Here is a 19,188-nt window from a genome sequence, read left to right as displayed (position 1 = left end):
TTGCCATTGCCTTCCTCTGAGCCTGAGAGAGTGACTTGTACTAAGTCACTCAGTGGCTTTCTGTGACTGGGTGGGATTGGAACCTTAGTCCACAGTCTTCACCCAACACTCAAACTACTACTCTACATTGGCCCCAAAGTACGCTTCCCTTGCTTCCATCATCACCACAAAATACATTCAGAAATAAGTTGCTGTCAAAGTCCAGTTAGAGTAGTCAAAAGTTTTCCTTCACCGCTGCTCTAAAGTATTCATCCTCCTGTCATCACACACAGTTCATTGGGAAAAATCTGGGAGACAACTGGACAATAGCAAATGAGAGAGGTGAACTTACAGCACAGAAATGGCAAAGATGTTGATGGGTATCATGCCATCTTCTGCTGCAATCTTCCAGATTGCTTACCCAAGAGGATATTTCATCTTTCCCCATGGGGTCCCACTTCTGTTTTGCCAAGGTCCTAAGAATCCTAAAATTATCAGATCATTTCTGAGTGTGAAAGCTAAGCAGGATCTGCCCTGGTTAGAACTTAGATGGGAGAGCACAAATGAATTGCGGGATTAAGATATTTATTGTGGTTATTCACATAGTCTGTTTTGAATTTTCTATTTTTTTTATATTTAGTACACCTATGAGAAAAGTAACAGATCCAGCAAATGTTTCTGTATGGTTTTATTTTTTAAAATCATCAAATTATCACAATACGTGTGTTGAAGAGATATAAATATGTTGCTGACTAACCATAAAAGTTATGCTTTCTATCCCATCATTCTAATATTTGTTGTCATTATAGCTGCAGTGTGGGAGGAAGAAGCTAAACCAGAAATGAGCAGATCTTATTGTAAACTACTTTGCATATTACCAGTTGACTATAAATTTAAATCTGTCCTTGATACAATCCAACAGACACGGGAACTGGAGAACTCAGGTAAGAAATGTTAGATAGACAGAGGCTAATTGCAAAATATTACATGTTTGCTATTTATACGAGTTACCATGGGGAACATGTTTAATAGATACTTTGTTAACTCTATTTTGTAGCAGAATTCTAGAAAGAAGTGCTGTTATCAAAAATTTAACACATGAAATTTTAGTATTATATTTTTGACTTCATTTCCTTATGTAATATTTTAGACTTTCTCTGTTGACTTGGGAGCTTTTTCTCCACTGGTGATCTTTTTCTTTTTTCTTTTTTGTCTTTGGTGAAACAGTAGATTTATTTGCTGGGCCTTAACCAAATTCAGATTTGCAATATACCTTACATATGTTAGAAAGAAAATAACCGATTCTCATGTTTGGCCCTTAGCAGGATTTGACCTCATAATAAATAATTTAGCCAAGGTTTTCCAATCACCTCAACTATAAGAGGTTAGTAACCAAGGTTCTGAATTCCTGGAAACATTTTTTGTTTCAGTGCTGAAGGTGCAGGGTTTTTATTTCAAATTGTGCTTTAAATAGTTGGCTTTTTTCATATCAAAATACAGAACACTGAAAAAATGTTTTTATTTTAGATGAACTACTAGCATAGTTTTCCATATGCAGGTTAAATCAGCACAGTTCCTTGAAAATGATTTCATTTTGATATCTTCTTGCAATGCTGTTTCAAATTTCAGGACAAATTTGGAGGGGATTTTTGAGTGTATATGTGGAACATCAAGGTAGAAATTTGCACCTAGGAAATAATCCATGTGAGGAGTGAGATTTCAGTGTGCACCTATCTGTTTTTCAAAGATTGTTGCTGGGTTTTTGATTCATTTGTGAGAATTATTTCCCTAGCAGTTCTCCTTTAAAATCCCAATAATATAGGAGGATTGAAGGGAGTATGATTTGATTTCTGGTTACCTATTAACATTCAAGTCTGATCCAAATCATTTTTTCTGCTTTAAGCAATGGAAATTTTGGCACTTCTCCCTTATTCCACATTCAGTATCTAACTGGGTTGACAGATGAATACTGGCAATAAAGGAACACCCTTCCATCACAGCAGACGATGGCAGATCAATTTAGGGGAGAAAGATAGTTTTTATGGCACATACAGCTCTATCCTCCAGCAGAGAAACCTGAGATTGAACTCCACGGGGTTGCTGAATCTGCCTTTCCACTTGAAAGTGTTGCCTTGTGGCTTCAATATAGGGTGAACTCTGGTAAAATGAATGTTTAATAATAATAATAATAATAATAATAATAATAAAATAATAATAATAAAACTTTATTTATATCCCGCCACCATCTCCCCAACGGGGACTCGGGGCGGCTTACATGGGGCCATGCCCAGAACAATACAATATAGCAAAATATAAAAACAACCTATCATAATACAATTACAACAATACAAAAATAATCATGTACAGTACAACACAAAATCAAAAAAGCAATATAACAGGGCGGGCCGCATGAACACTCAGTTAAAACCTGGGGTGAGAAAAAGATAAGAATAAAACCACGGGGAGCAGAGACATAAAATAGCAAACAGTCTGGAGGATAGATGATGGGGGGAGTAACAAAAAGTGTGTAACAGTTACTCTCCGAAAGCACATCGGAAGAGCCATGTTTTTAGATCTTTCCTAAAGTCTAAAAGAGTGGGGGCTTGCCTGATTTCAATGGGCAATGAGTTCCACAAACGGGGGGCCACAGCAGAAAAGGCCCTCTCCCTTGTTCCTACAAGGCGGGTCTGGGATAAAGGCAGTGGCGACAGGAGGGCCTCCCCTGACGATCGAAGAGATCGGGCAGGTTTATGGTAGGAGATACGGTCACGAAGGTAGGTGGGTCCCAAACCGTTTAGGGCTTTATATATGATGGTCTGCACCTTGAATTGGGATCGGAAAATGAACGGTAGCCAGTGGAGCTCCTTAAACAGGGGAGTAGATCTCTCCCTGTAACTCGCCCCCGTTATTAATCTGGCAGCCGAGCGTTGGACCAGTTGTAATTTCCGAGCCGTCTTCAAGGGAAGCCCCACGTAGAGCGCATTACAGTAGTCCAGTCTAGAGGTAACTAGGGCATGGACCACCGTGGTCAAGTCAGACTTCACGAGGTATGGTCGCAGTTGGCGCACAAGTTTGAGTTGTGCGAAAGCCCTCCCGGCCACCGCCGACACCTGAGCCTCAAGCATCAACGCTGAATCCAGGAGGACCCCCAAACTGCGGACCTGTGATTTCAGGGGGAGTGCAACCCCGTCCAGCACAGGTTGCCCCCAATACCCCGATCTGACAAGCGACTGACCAGGAGGGCCTCTGTCTTGTCAGGATTGATCCTCAGCTTGTTCCTCCTCATCCAGTCCGCCACAGCGGCCAGGCACTGGTTCAGCATCCGAGGGGCTTCCTTGGAGTTAGATGGAAACGAGTAGTGGATTTGTGTGTCATCTGCGTAGAGATGGCAACACCCTCCAAAACTCCAGATGACCTCTCCCAGTGGTTTCATGTAGATGTTAAATAGCATGGGGGATAGGATAGACCCTTGTGGGACCCCACAGGTCAATGGCCAGGGGTCCGAGCAAGTATCCCCCAGCTTCACCATCTGGGAACGACCCCCCAGGAAGGACTGAAGCCACAGCAGAACTGTGCCACCGAGTCCCATCCCGGCGAGCCTCCCCAGAAGGATACCATGGTCGATGGTATCGAAAGCCGCTGAGATGTCCAAGAGAACCAGCAGGGTCACACTCCCCCTGTCCAGCTCCCTGCGGAGGTCATCCACCAAGGCGACCAAGGCCGTCTCGGTGCTGTGTCCAGGCCTGAAGCCAGACTGCGAGCAGTCCAGAAAATCAGTGTCATCGAGGAACTCCTGGAGCTGCGTAGCAACCACCCGCTCCAGAACCTTGCCCAGGAATGGGAGGTTGGAGATTGGCCTGTAGTTGTTACATACAGATGGGTCTAACGAGGTCTTTTTTAATAACGGTTTTACTACCGCCTGCTTAAAGCAGGATGGAACTTTAAAAGTTGATTATCAAGTAATTTACTGAATACAGATGAAAACAACTGCTTCCCCAATTCTTTATACATAGGAACCAAATCTGTATCAGAGAAGGGGATGAGAAAACTTCATTATTTTGTTTGAAATCTGCACACATTTCTCCACTGTCACTTTGCTGTTTCACAGAACAAGAGATACAGAATGGTTATCGTGCTTAGATTCTTAGATGAGATTGGAAATATAGCAAAGTATTTAATTAGGCATGCTTAAATTTATCCAAGAAAGATGTGTCCATTAAAAGCTATAAAACATAGTCTAATCAAAGTGAAGCTCATTTACACGCAGTGCAAATTCTTTGCAGACATTACCTGCCCTATGAATCATTATAGGAGACGGAAAGAGAAGGGCACAGACGGTAGCGATGAGAAGTGAGTGTATGAGAAGGAGAGGTAATGGAGAATTTCATACCCATCCTAACAATCCTCTGCACTTCTCTGATAAGGTATATCTTACAAAAACGAAAGTGACAGATACAGGGCAAAAGAAAAGATAAACCCATAGCAAAGAATAAAATTTCAGGGATTAAAAAACCTTTCCTGTGTATATGCAAGATTGTATTGAAATAGGCCAGCACTAAACTGACACAGTCTTCCACACATTTCCATAATATCAGATATACACTAAAATACTGCCAATCAAACCAAGCCTCTTACAATGCATGAGCAATTAAACAGATAATTTTTTCTATTTTTCCAGGTTTTTGTACAATACATAAAAGCTAGGAAAAGCTGTAATGCCATGGACAAGTTCCCTGCCTTCAGCGACTCCTATGTTGGACCGATGTCCAGACTTTGCTACAGGGATCCTTTCGATAGCCTTGCTTTGTATCCGGAGGCCCCATACCCATTTCCTGGGCCTGAGGATTTGTCTCTGCTTCCATTAATGCCAGAGCAACTGCCTGCTGAATATTCCTACAGTAATCCTTGCAGTTTTCCATTTCAAGCCTCCTGTGGGAATTTTGGAAGATGTGAATACTCCTGCAACCCTGCTTTCATCAGAAAGAGAAACGAAAGGGAAAGGCAGAGGGTTAAGTGTGTCAATGAAGGATATGCCAAACTCAGGCATCACCTACCTGCTGAGTATTTGGAGAAACGGCTCAGTAAAGTTGAAACACTTCGAGCTGCAATTAAATACATCAAGAATCTCCAATCTATGCTACCTAATGATTCAGATGGAAATAGTAGGGGAGATCACCAGTCCTCCCACGACAGCTCCAGTCAAATCCCAAACATGTCATAGTCTGATCCAGGACAAACACAGTGACTCCATATTGACCCTGTAAGGATCAAATAATATATACTTGGAAGACTTAATTTCAGCACATATGAGTACAAAATGAATGTTGCTACAATGTCTAGAACTTTTAAAAGACTGGAAAAAAAATCCAAAATATGTTCAATAATATGTAGGAATTATTGCTGAAGATTTGATGGGAGGCAACACAATGTACATCTCAAGCTATATACGTCAAATAAAGGAAAAATTAATAAAGGAGTATTCTCCTCTTTGAGAATGGCTCCATATACTTTTTATTAAACATATTTCAAAAATTTCACACAGATTCAATAAGGTTGCTGAATATTTGCCTAGAACATTAAAATGGTAAGGAGATTTACTTAGCTGTACCTAAAATGTATGCAAAAATGTATAAATTCTCAAAATATCAATAGTAAGCTTGTTGAATATGGACTTCTTTATTTAGGAACCTTTAAAAAGCATATTTCATAGAATTATAGAATACTAGGGTTGGAAGATGCACATGGGTTATCTAGTCCAACCTCCTACCATGCAGGAAAAGCACAATTAAAGCACCCCGACAGATAGCCATCCAGCCTCTGTTTAAAGCCTTCAAGGAAGGAGCCTCTACTATACTCTGAGGCAGAGAGTTCTACTGTTGAATTGCTCTTACGATCAGGAAATTTTTCTGATGATGATGATGATATTATTATTATTATTATTATTATTATTATTATTATTATTATTACTATTATTATTATTTATTCTGTCCTCCTCGAGAGGACTCAGAGTATTACAGCATATAAACAGACACAGTCATTCTTGGTGAGGCATTCAGTGTTTTGTTACAATCAAATACAATGAGATACAAATACACACATTTCCAGGCAAAGGCTTCTCCTTTCATTTCTGGCTCTGGAGGCAGAGCTCATCTCTGGCTCTGGGGGAGGTATTCTTCTCAATTTCTAAGCTGAGGAGTTTGCATTGTCCATAGACACCTCCTGGCCGTGTAGCTGGCATGACTGCTTGGAGTGCCTTTTTGCCTTTTCCCGCCGAAGCGGTACCTATTTATCTACTCACATTTGCATGTTCAGAAATAACATGACAAAGCTCTACTTTTAAACATGGTGGTATTTAAATGCACTCGTGGCAAGTAAAAAACAGTTAACAATACTTTATAACACAGAAGAAAGCAAAACTCTGTATATTTTCTCAAGAGAATAAATGTCAACATAAACCACAGAATAACATCCTGACATCTTCCAAGCAGCTTCTATCTTTTCCGCATGCTGAAGAAGCAATGAACACCAAGTAGGAAGAAAATTGGGTTCTGGGGGAATCTGACCCATTGAGCACCACTTGGTGAGGCATTAAAAGCTCTCTGCTGGATAATTAATGCTCAGTGACACTTCCTAAACTGCGAATCTCAAATCCATAGGAAGTTATTATGGTAAATAATATGAGATCATAGCACCATAACTGAGTAATGAGCAAAGGGTTTAAGACATATATCATCTGTATTTTTTAAGGGGGGAATAAAAATATTGCTCAAAATGATACTTTACAGAGGAATAAACCACCTTCCACCCCACCCCCCATTAACTGAGGTTCCCTTTCAATCTCTTTGTTTCAGTGTTTGGCTGGTGCCGGTAGCTTTGGAAGTAAGGTGTGACTGAAATAATGCCTTAGTGCTAATACGTATTATTACACCCCTCCTCGGTGTTTCTGTTTGCTCACACACATTTGCTCTGCTGTCAGGCTTTAATTCCTGTTAGCAAGGCTCTATGGTAACCTACTTAGTAACAGAAAACATCAGCTTATGAAACTCCCCTTAGCAGCGGAGAAGAACAATGTTGTTAAAGCCGATCTTAGTCAGAGATCCCAACATCAAGGGCTACAAACTCTGGTGAGTTTCTCAAATTTATATTTTCAGTTTCTGAAGCATCACACGATTCTGACTGAGAGGCTTTGAGTCATGTCTGATCATTTTCATGTATGAGACTATCCTTCTGGTAACGAATGGATTTTAAACACAGCAGATGCATTTCCAAGAACATTTCTTAGGCTCAGTAGCTTTTTCACAATATCAAACTTCTTGCAGGTGGTGGAATAAATGAAGAGCAAACTGAGGCAGCTGTGTGGCTTTGTGTTTGTATTTCAAGGCCCGTCAGCAGGTTACAATATGTAATATGATGGCCTGCTATTTAAAAGATTACTAATCAACTAAATTTAAATAATTGGATATCTTACTAACACTCATTTGTAGAAAATTGTGACATTCTGAAAAATGTGTCAAAGAAATGCTAGTCCTATCTTTATAGTTAAGGCAAAGGATTTAAAGATGTAAATATTAGGCTACAATCTCCTTACTTTGAAAATTGTGTGTTTACATTTGAGTGAAATTGGATTGAGTTATAATGCACTTGGTTAAAGCCAGGATTTGTCACCCTGGTGCCCTCCCGATAGGTTGTCCAAGAATCGCCATCATTCCCAGACAGTGAGTCCAATGCGTCCAGAGCAGGCATGGCCAAACTTCGGTCCTCCAGGTGTTTTGGACTTCTACTTCCACAATTCCTAACAGCCTACCGTTTTGAAGTCCAAAACCCCCGGAGGGCCGAAGTTTGCTCATGCCTGGTGCAGAGGATGCCAGAAAGGCTGGTTTAATCAGTAGGTTGAAGCAAATAAAGTTTTTTGTTTTTTTTAGTGATGAATCCTTACAGCCTATTTAATGAATCTGGCTCCAGTTTTGGAACACGTTAAAATACATTGCTAAAGATGTTTTGATATTGGGGTGTTGCTGTACTGGGAGGAAATTAGTGAATCTGCTTTCACTTAAACAAAAGCTACCTCACATTTAATTTAGTATGTTCACAGAGTGGCATGGAGGTTTGGACATTTCCAAATATTCAAGGATTATATACTGTATTGTGTGTGTGTGTGTGTGTGTGTGTGTGTGTGTGTAGATGCACACACACACATGCATATCAGCTGCATGACAAATGGTCAATTTGTCCTGAAATAAAGTGTTAATTCTACTCAGAATTCTTGTGGTGACATATGCTGGCATGTATTTTTTTGGCACTGCAGAATGAGGTATCCAGTGCCTCCTTACACAATAGCTCCCTTGTGTAATTACAGCTTGAAGATACTAGGGTTCACTCCCATGATCAATTATCTGAAGTTAGTTGTTCAGGCAGGAAGAAAGGACAGCCATAAAAATACACACTGATCTTCAGCAAGTTCAGTGGAGGAAAATTACTGTTCCTTTTCTCCATCTGCAACTGCAGCCAGATTATGGCCAGAAGCAACTCCAGCCAACAAGGCGATGGTCAAAAGCCCACCAGAAGAATGCTAGTGGAGATTTACACTTTGCCAGCAACCAAGCCATATTCTGGCCACTTAAAACAGCCTTCCCCAACCAATGGCTATGCTGTACTGGCTAGGGATTTTGCACTCTGATGATTGCATAGTTAGTACATGGGCACTAATTACATTTCCCCAAGGAACAACTTCTCAGTCCATTTCTCATTCTTAGGAAAGTCTTTCAAATTTATTGTAGAAAGCCGTTGCAACAAACAAGCCCAAGCTTATCAGAAGAGTGTTCTCTCAGTTGCCACCTCCTTTTTAAGCCCGACACACCATATCAAACCAATTTGCGTAAATCCTTGAAGCAATACAAAATTCTTTTTGCTGGCGTGACTGCTAAATCATCAAGCGTCTGGAGTGTGCTGTTACATCGCGTTACATCCCCTTGACAACCACGGAATAATTCTCTTGTCACTTTTCACTTCAGAGCTCAGTGATTTCCCTTTTTTGAAAAGCTGTGTATGAAAAAGCACATGTAGGTGTTGAATTGATCAAAATATTTCTTCATTAGAAATTATTGTATTATCTGAAAGGAAAGTTTTTTCTCAAGCCTATTTGGAAATTGAGACATAGGTAGAGAAGGGAAGCCACCGTGGAAAATATATTTTCCATAATGGATGTTCACGTCTTTGGCAGGGATCTTCAAATGTTTATCAGTAACCACAAGAAGGGCACATCTAGAGTAGCCTGATACTCCTTTAATTGCTATGGTTCTATCCTACATGACCCTGGGATTTGTTATTTTGTAAGGTCATTTGTTCATTTTCTTAAAATCCAGTATGATAACTCTCTGACAGAACATGATAGGTGCCATAGGAAACTATAAATCCCAGGTTCCATAGGATACAGACATAGCTTTTCAATGCTACCAAGGTGCTTAACACCTGGAGTGGGAAGGGAACTACACCTAAATGGGTACATAACAATTCAGACAATCCAAACTTAGACAACCATCTAACTGCCATATTCTGTACTATCTATGCCATTCTCAAGGCATAGATCAGATTGCAGTAAATAGGTGGGATGTTGGCAGTACTAAAACTACATGAAATATCTAATGAACCTCACTTTTTGATTTTGTTAGGGAAGTGCTTCTGAAGGAATGGGTGACTCCACGTGGTCCTCTTTGCCATGCTACCATCCCTGCTATGTGACACCAAGGGCTGCTCAATCTGCTCATGGATGCTTCATCGGTCATCCCACTTACATCTGCAGTCGTTCTGTCTTAACACATCCTACTTGTTTTGTTAGACCACGCATCTCAACAAGGTAGTAAAAGGTGTATTTGAGAATTCAGAACCCACAGGATAAGCAAACAATAGTGTAAAAACTAATAAGAAAAGGCTCCACACTAAAATCTTAGCTCCCATATGTGAATGTATTCCAATGTACAGTGGTGGAAGTTTTCTCAGGGAGGTAATCTCTCTGGATTTTTTTTCAAGGGGAGAGGGCATTGCTCATGGAAAAGCACTGGAATGGAAGGATGCATTTCTGCTGCATGTAACTTCTTACATTTGAATCAGGGATCTGGTTGTTGAAGACTGATGTCTTTCTTGTCATTCATGGCTAATCATTACTTTAACCCTTTTCATTTAATTCAAAGATGTTCATGTCTCAGCTCCTGCTCCCATTTCCATGAAACAACATCTGAGGCATTAAAGAATTTGAAGGAATTGTTGGATACTACCGATGTTCCTGTTTTGGCAAGAAGGGAAACGGATGGTTATTATTACCAAGGCAAAATAATAAAAGGCATAGAGGTTAGTCATTTCATGATTTTTTGTGTGTGGTGTAGATCATATAGTACAATAATTCCATATGTAGATTGTATTGGGTCTTCTCATGTCATTTGTGCCCATATTGGTGACAAACTCCTTAGATTTGCTGCAACCACTGCAGTTGTGCCGCAGAAGCGAGAGTGCCAACAGATAACTCTATTCAAATGCCTTATTTTCTAGTACTCATGATAGTCCAACAAGTAGCTACACTATTGATAAACACTACTGAGTTCACTCAGGAGGCTTGTATACGAGGTCTTGACTATACAATTGCCCAACTTACCCATAGAATGTATAGGGTGTCTAGACACTGGTGACATCCATTTGTAATCATCTCATTTTTCCTCCCAATAATTCCTCCATATTTTCTTTTACCAGAAGCAAAGACTGTCAAGGGAGAAAAGACAGAGTAGAGCATGCTATATGTTCTCAACCTTGAAGCACCCACCAACATGGGTAAACTTCTGGAGTGCACTTAGCTATTAGGAAAACAGAATAAATTAATGTGAATGTATTTATTTCAGGGTTTTCTTTTCCACACAAAGAATGATGGCACTGATTCCACTTTAACTGTTTTGGTTCCATCCCAAGGAATCCTGGGATTTGTAGTTTAGGGAGACATTTAGAATTCTCATCCAGAGAACTCTTGGGCCTTGACAAACTACAAATCCAGGATTTTATAGGATGTAGCTGTGGAAGTTCATAATGTTATAATTCTATGGATCTTAGTCACTGTTGTGCCAGATTTGCACTGCAACAGCTTTATTTACAGGATTATGTAGATTCATTGTATTATTGTATGCAATAGGCAAGTCTATTTGATTACCAAGAAGAAAAATAACGCACAGAAGCAGAGCTAAAGGTATGAAAGGATAATTTGATTTTGGTTTGACTGTAAAATGGATAACCTTCTTCAGTTTCCAGGTCATGACTCCAATTCTTTGGCCAGCTTGAGAAATAGAACAACCAGTCATAAATGCTGTCAAAGCTGTCAAAACTGGGCTAGAATGATAGTGGTGTCCTGATACTTGACTGCTGTAATTCATTTCTTTTCATTGTTCTAACTTCAGAATTTCTAAATTTAGCTCAAATTGGAGCATGACTAAAAAAAAAATGGGATTTTTTTTGGAAGAGGAAACCACTATATTAGACCCTCTCCCAATAAGTGACATTTGCTGTTAGCCCAAAACCAGTTGCTACTCCTGATTAGAGAAATCTCACTGAATCTATCGCTAAACTTATGCAAATCTTCTGATTCAGGGGACCTATACTAGAATTAGAAACTGGATGAAGGTCTTTGTGACCTTATTTGATGACGAACACTTTCTAGCCATTTATAACAGAGGCATTTGAATGATGTTGTGATGCTATGGATTTCTGAAAGGGGTTGTGATGTTATGGATCTTTTGAGGGGAAATGCTTTTGCATTTTGTAGAAAACTAAAGTAAAGTGTAATTATTAATACAATGGGGAGTATAGGTTATAAGGTAAGGATCTGTTAGGAGTGGGTGGGAGCAAAGAATTGAGAGTGATTGTCCATTGGTGGATTGCCTGAGTGAATTTGAATAAAGCTGGTGTAGAATCTAATGACAGATTTGTTTTGGAGTCACATAAGCTGAAAATGACTGGATGGCACACAACAATAAGGTTAGGGATGAAAGCTGAGTCTGTCAGAGTGATGTCTGAGGCTTAATTTGATGGGTTTTAAAGAGTTAGTCAGAGATAAAGATTTGTTAGAGTCAAAGTTAGTTAGGATATGAATGGGAGAGAAAGTGAGAGAGATGATATGTATTTAGTAATCTTTTATGTTATGTTAACTTTATGTTCAATACCCCCCCCCCCCCCCCCCCCCGTTCTGGAATTATATGTTTTTCCATCCAGGAATGCTTCAGAAATGATATTGGAAAGCTTAAATTCAGACACATCAAGGATTAATCAAGGATTAATTGATTAATCAAGGATGCTGGTGTCTGGTGAGGATATAAATAAAGTCTTGAATAGGAACCATGAGGGCATCTAGGATGCCTCCAAGGTGATGGGACAAGAGGAAGTTCATAAATTGGTGGCAGAAATGGGAATAAGTGGAAGCCCTCACATTCAGTGGCAGAGATGGGGTAAAGAAGACTTTTAGATTTGGTGACAGTGGTTGGGATAAATGGAAAACCCCACAGAGGTTACTGGAATACAGATCTGAACATGAAGGCAGTAATCATACTACTGTTTCTTTTTTAGATACATTGGTTTTCCAACACTCCACCAGTATGATTATTAGGAGGTAGCTCCCACTCCATCTTGTGTATGATTATTAGGAGGTAGCTCCCACTCAAGCTAGTGGGAGTTACATAGCCCCTATTTCAATATACGGTTCTGAACTGGACAGTGAGAATTGCTGATAGGAAGAAACCCAGTTCACTTAAGATGTGGTGCTGGAGAAGAGTTCTGCAGATTCTATGAAGCACTAAAAGGACAAATGAATGGGTTCTAGAAGAAATCAGGCCCTGACATTTCCTTGAAGCCAAGATGACTAAACTGAGACTATCATACTTTGGCATTATTATGAAAAGAGATGACTCACAAGAAAACATGACAGCGCTTGGTAAAGTAGAGGGCAACTGGAAAAGAGACAAACTGCAATACAGATGCATAGGTTCAATCCAGAATGTCATGGTCCTCAAACTGCAAGACATGAGCAGTACAAGTTGTATTGAGTATAGGGTGACTTGGAAGGCCCTCATTCATGGGGTCACCATAAGCCAAAATCGACGACAGAAGTTAACAACAGGAAGAAAAGACTGTGATGATCATCTATTTCCTTGCTAGATCAGGTTCTTTTTAAAAATACCTATGCCAGAAGTCTCTGGGGATTTCCGCACTTTGGGGCGTATCCCATCAGACATTGCGAGTAAACTAATGAACAGTATTATTGCAGGAAACCTGTCAGTGTGTTTATATATACATAATTTACAATACTAGGCCTCTGTGCACAGGAACATCAGTCTTCAATTCTTTAGATGTTAGCACTTGAAACTTCAAAAACAAATATTTGATGTTTTTCCTTTTAATTCAAGTGAGCGAGCAACAAAGTTTTTTGTTCAGCAAAATCACTGAAAGATTGACAGTTCTGAAATGCCTGGTGTTTAGCGTGTGATTGGAGTGACTCTGGAATGAATCCAGATTATGTCTTTGTGACACTTGATTCTAGCCACTACCTACAGCACAGTGTTTGAATAAACATTCTCATTTTGAAATGCTGAAGTAAAACAGGGACTTTTACCCCAGGTGTGTGTGTTTACTCCATGTGTACACACACACAGTGTAAAAATTCTGGTCAGAATATTAGTGCTCACTAGAGGGTGGACAATGGACAGAAACTGCACTGCTGATGTGGGTGATGGGTTTTTACCTCCAGTTTTTGGGTTTGGTCAGGAACATTATAAAATCACTCATTTATATATGAGCTTCATCAATCACCCAAGTTATATGGATAGATAATCAGTATCCCATGTCTTCTATGCAGATAATTGGACAGGGACAAGACACATAACAGAAAAGGGAAAAGGATGAATACTGAATTGTGACTTGAGTACCAAATGATGTAGTTGAGATATGTTCAAAGCACTGGGACTTTTATATCAGCAGGAATAGTAAAAACACACCTGGTTCACATCTGGAATGCATACATTTACGGTGTTCACACTCTCTTAGTAACCTTTCCTATGCCTTTTCTTTGGATTCCCAAACTGCATTTCTAAATGCTCCAGTGTAGTTTTAAGTTAGCCAGTGTGGTGTAGTGCTTTGAGCATTGGCCTAGGACCCCAGAAAACCAGTGTTCAAATCCACACTCACCCAATGAAAACCCTGTAGGTGACTTTGGGCAAGTCACTATCTCAGATGAAGGCAAAGACAAACATCTTCTGAGCAAATCCTGCCAAGAAAGCTCTGGCAGTGGTTCTCAACCTTTCTAATGCTGCGACCTTAACACAGTTCCTCATGTTGTGGTGACCCTCAACCATAAAATTATTTTCGTTGCTACTTCATAACTGTAATTTTTCTTCTGTTATGAATCGTAATGTAAATATCTGATATGCAGAATGTATTTTCATTCACTGGACCAAATTTGGCACAAATATCGATACATCCAAATGTGAATACTAGTGGGGTTGGGGGGGGGGTTGTTGATTTTGTCATTGGGAGTTGTAGTTGCTGGGATTTATAGTTCACTTATGATCAAAGCGCATTCAGAATTCCACCAGCGATGTAATTGAACCAACCTTGGCACACAGAACTCCCATGACCAAAAGAAAATACTGGGAGGGTTTGGTGGGCATTGACCTTGAGTTTGGGAGTTTTAGTTCACCTACATCCAGAGAGCACTGTGGACTCAAACAATTTTGTCATTTGGGAGTTGTAGTTGCTGGGATTTATAATTAACCTACAATCAAAGAATGCACTGAACCCAGAGGCTGGCCAATCACAGCAGGAGGGGGGCTTTTGGTGGAACGATTCATCATCTGTTTCCAAAAAGGAAGAGAAGGATAGGTGGAGAGATCTGCCAAAGGGGTTCCTAAGACCATCATAAATATTATTTTCTGATGGTCTTTGGTGACCCCTCTGACACCCCCCTTGCAACCCCCCCCCCAGGGGTCCTGACCGCCAGGTTGAGAAACGCTGCTCTATGGTAAGAAAATCTTAAGGGTGACAGAAACATAATTCTCCTAGCCATCCCATACAATGACAGTGTGTTCTGATTTTAACTTCATCTGAAACTAAAGGAAAAAGCCTCTGCAATGTTCTTTAGTACTCTTGTATCATTACTGATGTCCTGTGATTTCTCTCCTTTATCAGCCCTTAACATCTAATCATTTTTTAAGCTGTCACAGACAAGACTGTTAAGTACTGTAGAAACTGGCTTTTTATGTTCATCCTTTTTATTTCCAACATCAGGGTGAGATGAGAAAATTCCTGGTACAGTTTGCCAGGCCATTTGCAGTGGGCGAAGAAGACACAGTGAGTGTGCAAGAAACAGACAGTAGTGACATCTTTGAATGTGTGACTGGAATGAGACACTCCATCCTGCCAGGTGACAAAGTGCTGGCACCTTGGGAACCAGAGCAGAAGAGATACGGGCCTGGCACAGTCCTCCAAGGCATGGAGACTAGGGATCCCCTGAGAGGTAAAACTCCTATGATTACTGTGCAAATTACATCTGGGAATATACAGCTTGAGTATCCCTTATCTGAAATGCTTGAGATCAGAAGTGTTTGGGATTTCAGTGTTTTCCAGATTTTGGAAAACCCGTATTTTTAATAATTGTGCATGAAATATAATATGTGTACATTAAACTATCACAAAGCAAAAGCATAATTATCTCAACCACCTGTGTGGACAATTTGAGATGTTGGAATATTTTAGATTTTGGAATTCTGAATAAGGGATATTTGATCTTTATAAGGCAGGCATGGACAAACTGGGGCTTAAGCAGCTGAGGGGGAAAAGGAAAGGGCCTGAGGCTGTTAGGAATGGTGGGAGTTGAAGTCCAAAACACCTGAAGGGCCCCAGTTTGCCTACGCCTGTTATAAAGGATGCCCAACTCTATACGCAGTTTCATCCTCAAGCAGCACTGAGCGTGGATCCTCATTAAACTCCTTAGTAATAATTCTCATTAAAAATTGAGGGACAGGCTTTTAAAGACTTATACAAGGGGAGTATTTTTCCTAGTGCTGATGAACTCTGTTTACCCCTTTCCTTTTCTCCCTTCACGTGATCCCTGTCCTTGGATCTGAGTCCAAAGCAAGGAGAGTCAGGCTGAGTGGAACTGAGAGGAGTGACATGCCAACTATTTTGGGCCCTTTCATACTGTTCAACTATCACACTATGATCCCACTTTAATTGCCGTGGCTGCATCCTATGTTAATCTGGGGCTTGTAGTTTAGTATTGGAGTGCATTTAGAGATTTGATTTTCACAATGGCTGTATTTGCTGCCACCATTGCTGCCCTGCACCTGACCAAAATAACATGTTCTCTCTAGGCATTTGCTGGTCAGAATTGACTGCAGAATTGCACTTGTAGACCTATAAATGCCTAAATAAGTGTTCTCTCAGATAATTTTAAAATACGTTTTGTTCAGATTTATGGTTTTATACTTTCACAGGAACCTTGCAGTTCTATCCCCACAAATGTGGAGGGACTACTGACATTGATTAGTAATAGAAGCTTTGCTTGATGAGAACAGTGGTACTGAAATGTGGTTTATATGTATTTTTTCTCAACAGAGAGAGAAGATGAAAAAATTACCATCAGCTTTTGGAATGGCAAGAAAGCCAAAGTCCCATTGGGCGTAGCCTTGTGGATTCCACCCCACCAGTGGGAGAGGATTGTAGAGATGATCCACATGCCCCACACTACCAGGAAAAAAATTGAAGGGCAGCTCCACAGGGCTAAATATTATGCTTGGCCTCATTTCATATCACCCTGTACATATCCATGCACTTTGGGTGACCGCCGAAGGCTTCAATGGACACATTGCTCTTGTATTTGTCCTTATTCTAGCTGCTTCCAAAACACATGCTCACAACGTGGATATACACAGTATGCTTCCTGCTGCTCTCCTAAGTACTGTAATTGCTGGTGGAAGCCCCCTTCAGCTGAATTAACCAAGGACGATTTCAGTAGCAGACCCACTACGCAATTATTAGCAGTGGAAGGTCCTCCTAAAGCAGAGTCTGCTCTTGCTCTGCCTGTCTCTTCCTCAAGCTCCTCAGCTACCCAAACTGATTGGAAAGCATCTTTGACAATGGTAGATCATGCAGTGAACACAGATTATACCCTATTTGATAAGCCCAAAGTACAGGAAGTCAAAAGGCCAGACTGGAAATACTGGAAGAGAAGTCACCCGAGCTCTCTTTATAAGAGCCAAGGTACACAACACTTGATGAAACTTTAATCAAAGTTAGAATGTCATGTGATAAGGGGTGATTATCAATATTCAGAGTCCTTCTTCTGCCAAAAGCGTAACAGTGAATAACATATTTTGGAATTGAAATTCAGTCCTTTGCCAATATGCAGAGAGAACAAAGGGAGACAGATTTGACTTTGACATCTTATACAGTATAAAGGACATTGTTTCGTTATGCCATTGTTTATAATGGGACTTGAGCATTCATGGATTCTGGTATCTAGGAGTGTGGGTGATTCTAGAGCCAATCAATGGAAACTATGGGCTCACTGTTCTGTTACAAACCTAGCTGTTTCAGATTACTAGCTTATCAATCCCAATGGAGATATGCCATTCAATTCTATTATTCTACTTAAACAATAAGAGTCAAAAGTATATCTTATTATGATCACTCTATGACTGTCATATCCTATCCCCAACACCACCTACCTAGTGTATTTATGCCTGCTTACTTAAGATGTTGAGCATAGCCCTCTCTCTTATGGTACTGCATATGATCACATCAAGAATGTCTGCAACTGAATTTTTAAAAAGCAGTTCCAAATTATATGAATTATCTCCAATATTGCAAGTTCAAAACTGGCTATTGCAACAACATAAACATGAGTTTTGGTCTATTACATTGACAGCATTTGTCCAAATATCAGAGGGAGCAACTAGATAAAAGGTGTTCAAATTTCATCTCATGTTAGCAAATGAATAAGTTTTTACTAGCAGATGTAGGAGGAAAGGTATTCACATATAGTGACTGACGTCTTTGAGTGATGTATATATACATAGTCATGCTACATATGCAGAGTTAATTATTTGCCATCACGCAACAGATGCAGTTTGAGCATTTCCAAAATGGTATTTTTGGAAATACCACAAGGTTGCTATTCTCCACAGGGGTTGTATAGTGTTTCTCTACATATAGTTATTAGGCACCACTAAGGGGATGTAGATTGCAGCTAGTATTTTATTTCTGCTTCTTTGATGTGTTATGAAGCGATAAAATAGCTCTTCTTCATTTTGCTGAATTAAGAGAGTGTAGGTAATAAGAGCAGCTCTAAATATTATACTATTGTCTGTAGGATCCAGTGTTTTCAGCAGCTGCAGCAGGAAGGAAAGAACTGGAACCAAAGTAGCTCCACATATGGATACAATGCCAATCATTCTACTAAACCAGAGTGCCATATTTGAAACCATTGAACAATCTCCTCGAAACAAATTTACAGTGAAAAAAGTCTTGAACCAGGAAGATATAAAACCATCATCATGGGGAGGGTAATGAATATTCAGTCACAGCAGAAACTTGTGCTTGACTTTAGGTATTCAAACAGCAATTCTACTTATTTTAAGTGAAAATGTGCAAGAATGCAATAAATCATTTAAATAAGACTGTGCCTGGTACTTCTGTATGGATGTGGGTCTGTCCATGGAACTACTTTCCAGCAAGCTTCTAATTGCAGCACTGTAGTATTCATGGAAGACAACAAATGGAGCCACCTTTCAAGAGAAAGTTGAAGCAGTTTTTCATATAAACCCCTTTCACATTGCCCCTATATCTCAGGATCTGATTACAGACTATCGGCTTATCACAGATTATCTGGCAGTGGAGACTCATATAATCCAGTTTAAAGGAGATAATCTGGGATGAGATCCTGGGATATATGGCTGTGTAGAAGGGGCCATAATAATTTCTGAACTTATGAGACCAGACAGGAATAAATTGGTCCCCACAGAACCAAATAAATAGGCTGAGAAATACACAACTGGGTCATCCAATAGTCAAATGACAATGCATCCAGCTGTTTTCACTTGTGAGGAAATAGTGTATATCCTGTTGTACAAAATACACTGCAGTGAAGCTTTCTTTTCTGCTCTAATTCATTTCACTTCAACAGTTTAA

The 19,188-nt window shown here is 40.0% G+C and overlaps 2 protein-coding genes and 1 long non-coding RNA gene across 3 annotated transcripts; 2 read left to right on the top strand and 1 right to left on the bottom strand.

Moving 5' to 3' along the window:
- Positions 1-4,639: 4,639 nt before the first annotated feature.
- On the top strand, positions 4,640-5,452 carry ascl3 (achaete-scute family bHLH transcription factor 3; the record flags this gene model as incomplete). Its single annotated transcript, XM_062966623.1, has 1 exon — positions 4,640-5,452. A coding segment is annotated over one exon (561 nt), but the record flags the coding sequence as incomplete, so codon positions are not given.
- A 983-nt stretch (positions 5,453-6,435) lies between these two features.
- c1h11orf16 (chromosome 1 C11orf16 homolog) lies at positions 6,436-18,677 on the top strand. Its single transcript, XM_008107107.3, has 6 exons — positions 6,436-7,103; positions 9,648-9,832; positions 10,167-10,323; positions 15,286-15,514; positions 16,615-17,259; positions 18,371-18,677. The coding sequence occupies exons 1-6, from the start codon at positions 7,017-7,019 to the stop codon at positions 18,565-18,567; spliced, it is 1,500 nt and encodes a 499-aa protein (XP_008105314.2). The 5' UTR covers positions 6,436-7,016; the 3' UTR covers positions 18,568-18,677.
- LOC134295387 (uncharacterized) lies at positions 8,321-12,179 on the bottom strand. Its single transcript, XR_010001940.1, has 3 exons — positions 10,625-12,179; positions 10,076-10,258; positions 8,321-9,018 (listed from the first exon to the last, which is right to left on the bottom strand). It is a non-coding gene; the product is annotated as an uncharacterized LOC134295387 (long non-coding RNA).
- Positions 18,678-19,188: the final 511 nt, after the last annotated feature.

This window comes from Anolis carolinensis, chromosome 1 (genome assembly GCF_035594765.1).
Source record: "Anolis carolinensis isolate JA03-04 chromosome 1, rAnoCar3.1.pri, whole genome shotgun sequence".
NCBI classification, from domain to species: Eukaryota; Metazoa; Chordata; class Lepidosauria; order Squamata; family Dactyloidae; genus Anolis; species Anolis carolinensis.
The sequence above is the reverse complement of the archived record's forward strand: the minus strand, read 5'-3'. Positions and strand labels throughout refer to the sequence as shown.

Bases quoted from the DNA above. Each gene is read 5' to 3' on its own strand.
- c1h11orf16 (XM_008107107.3), top strand. From the start codon at position 7,017: ATGAAACTCCCCTTAGCAGCGGAGAAGAACAATGTTGTTAAAGCCGAT. The intron at 9,833-10,166 runs GTAGTAAAAGGT...TTTAATTCAAAG, and splicing joins AGACCACGCATCTCAACAAG to ATGTTCATGTCTCAGCTCCT. The intron at 17,260-18,370 runs GTACACAACACT...TATTGTCTGTAG, and splicing joins CTCTCTTTATAAGAGCCAAG to GATCCAGTGTTTTCAGCAGC.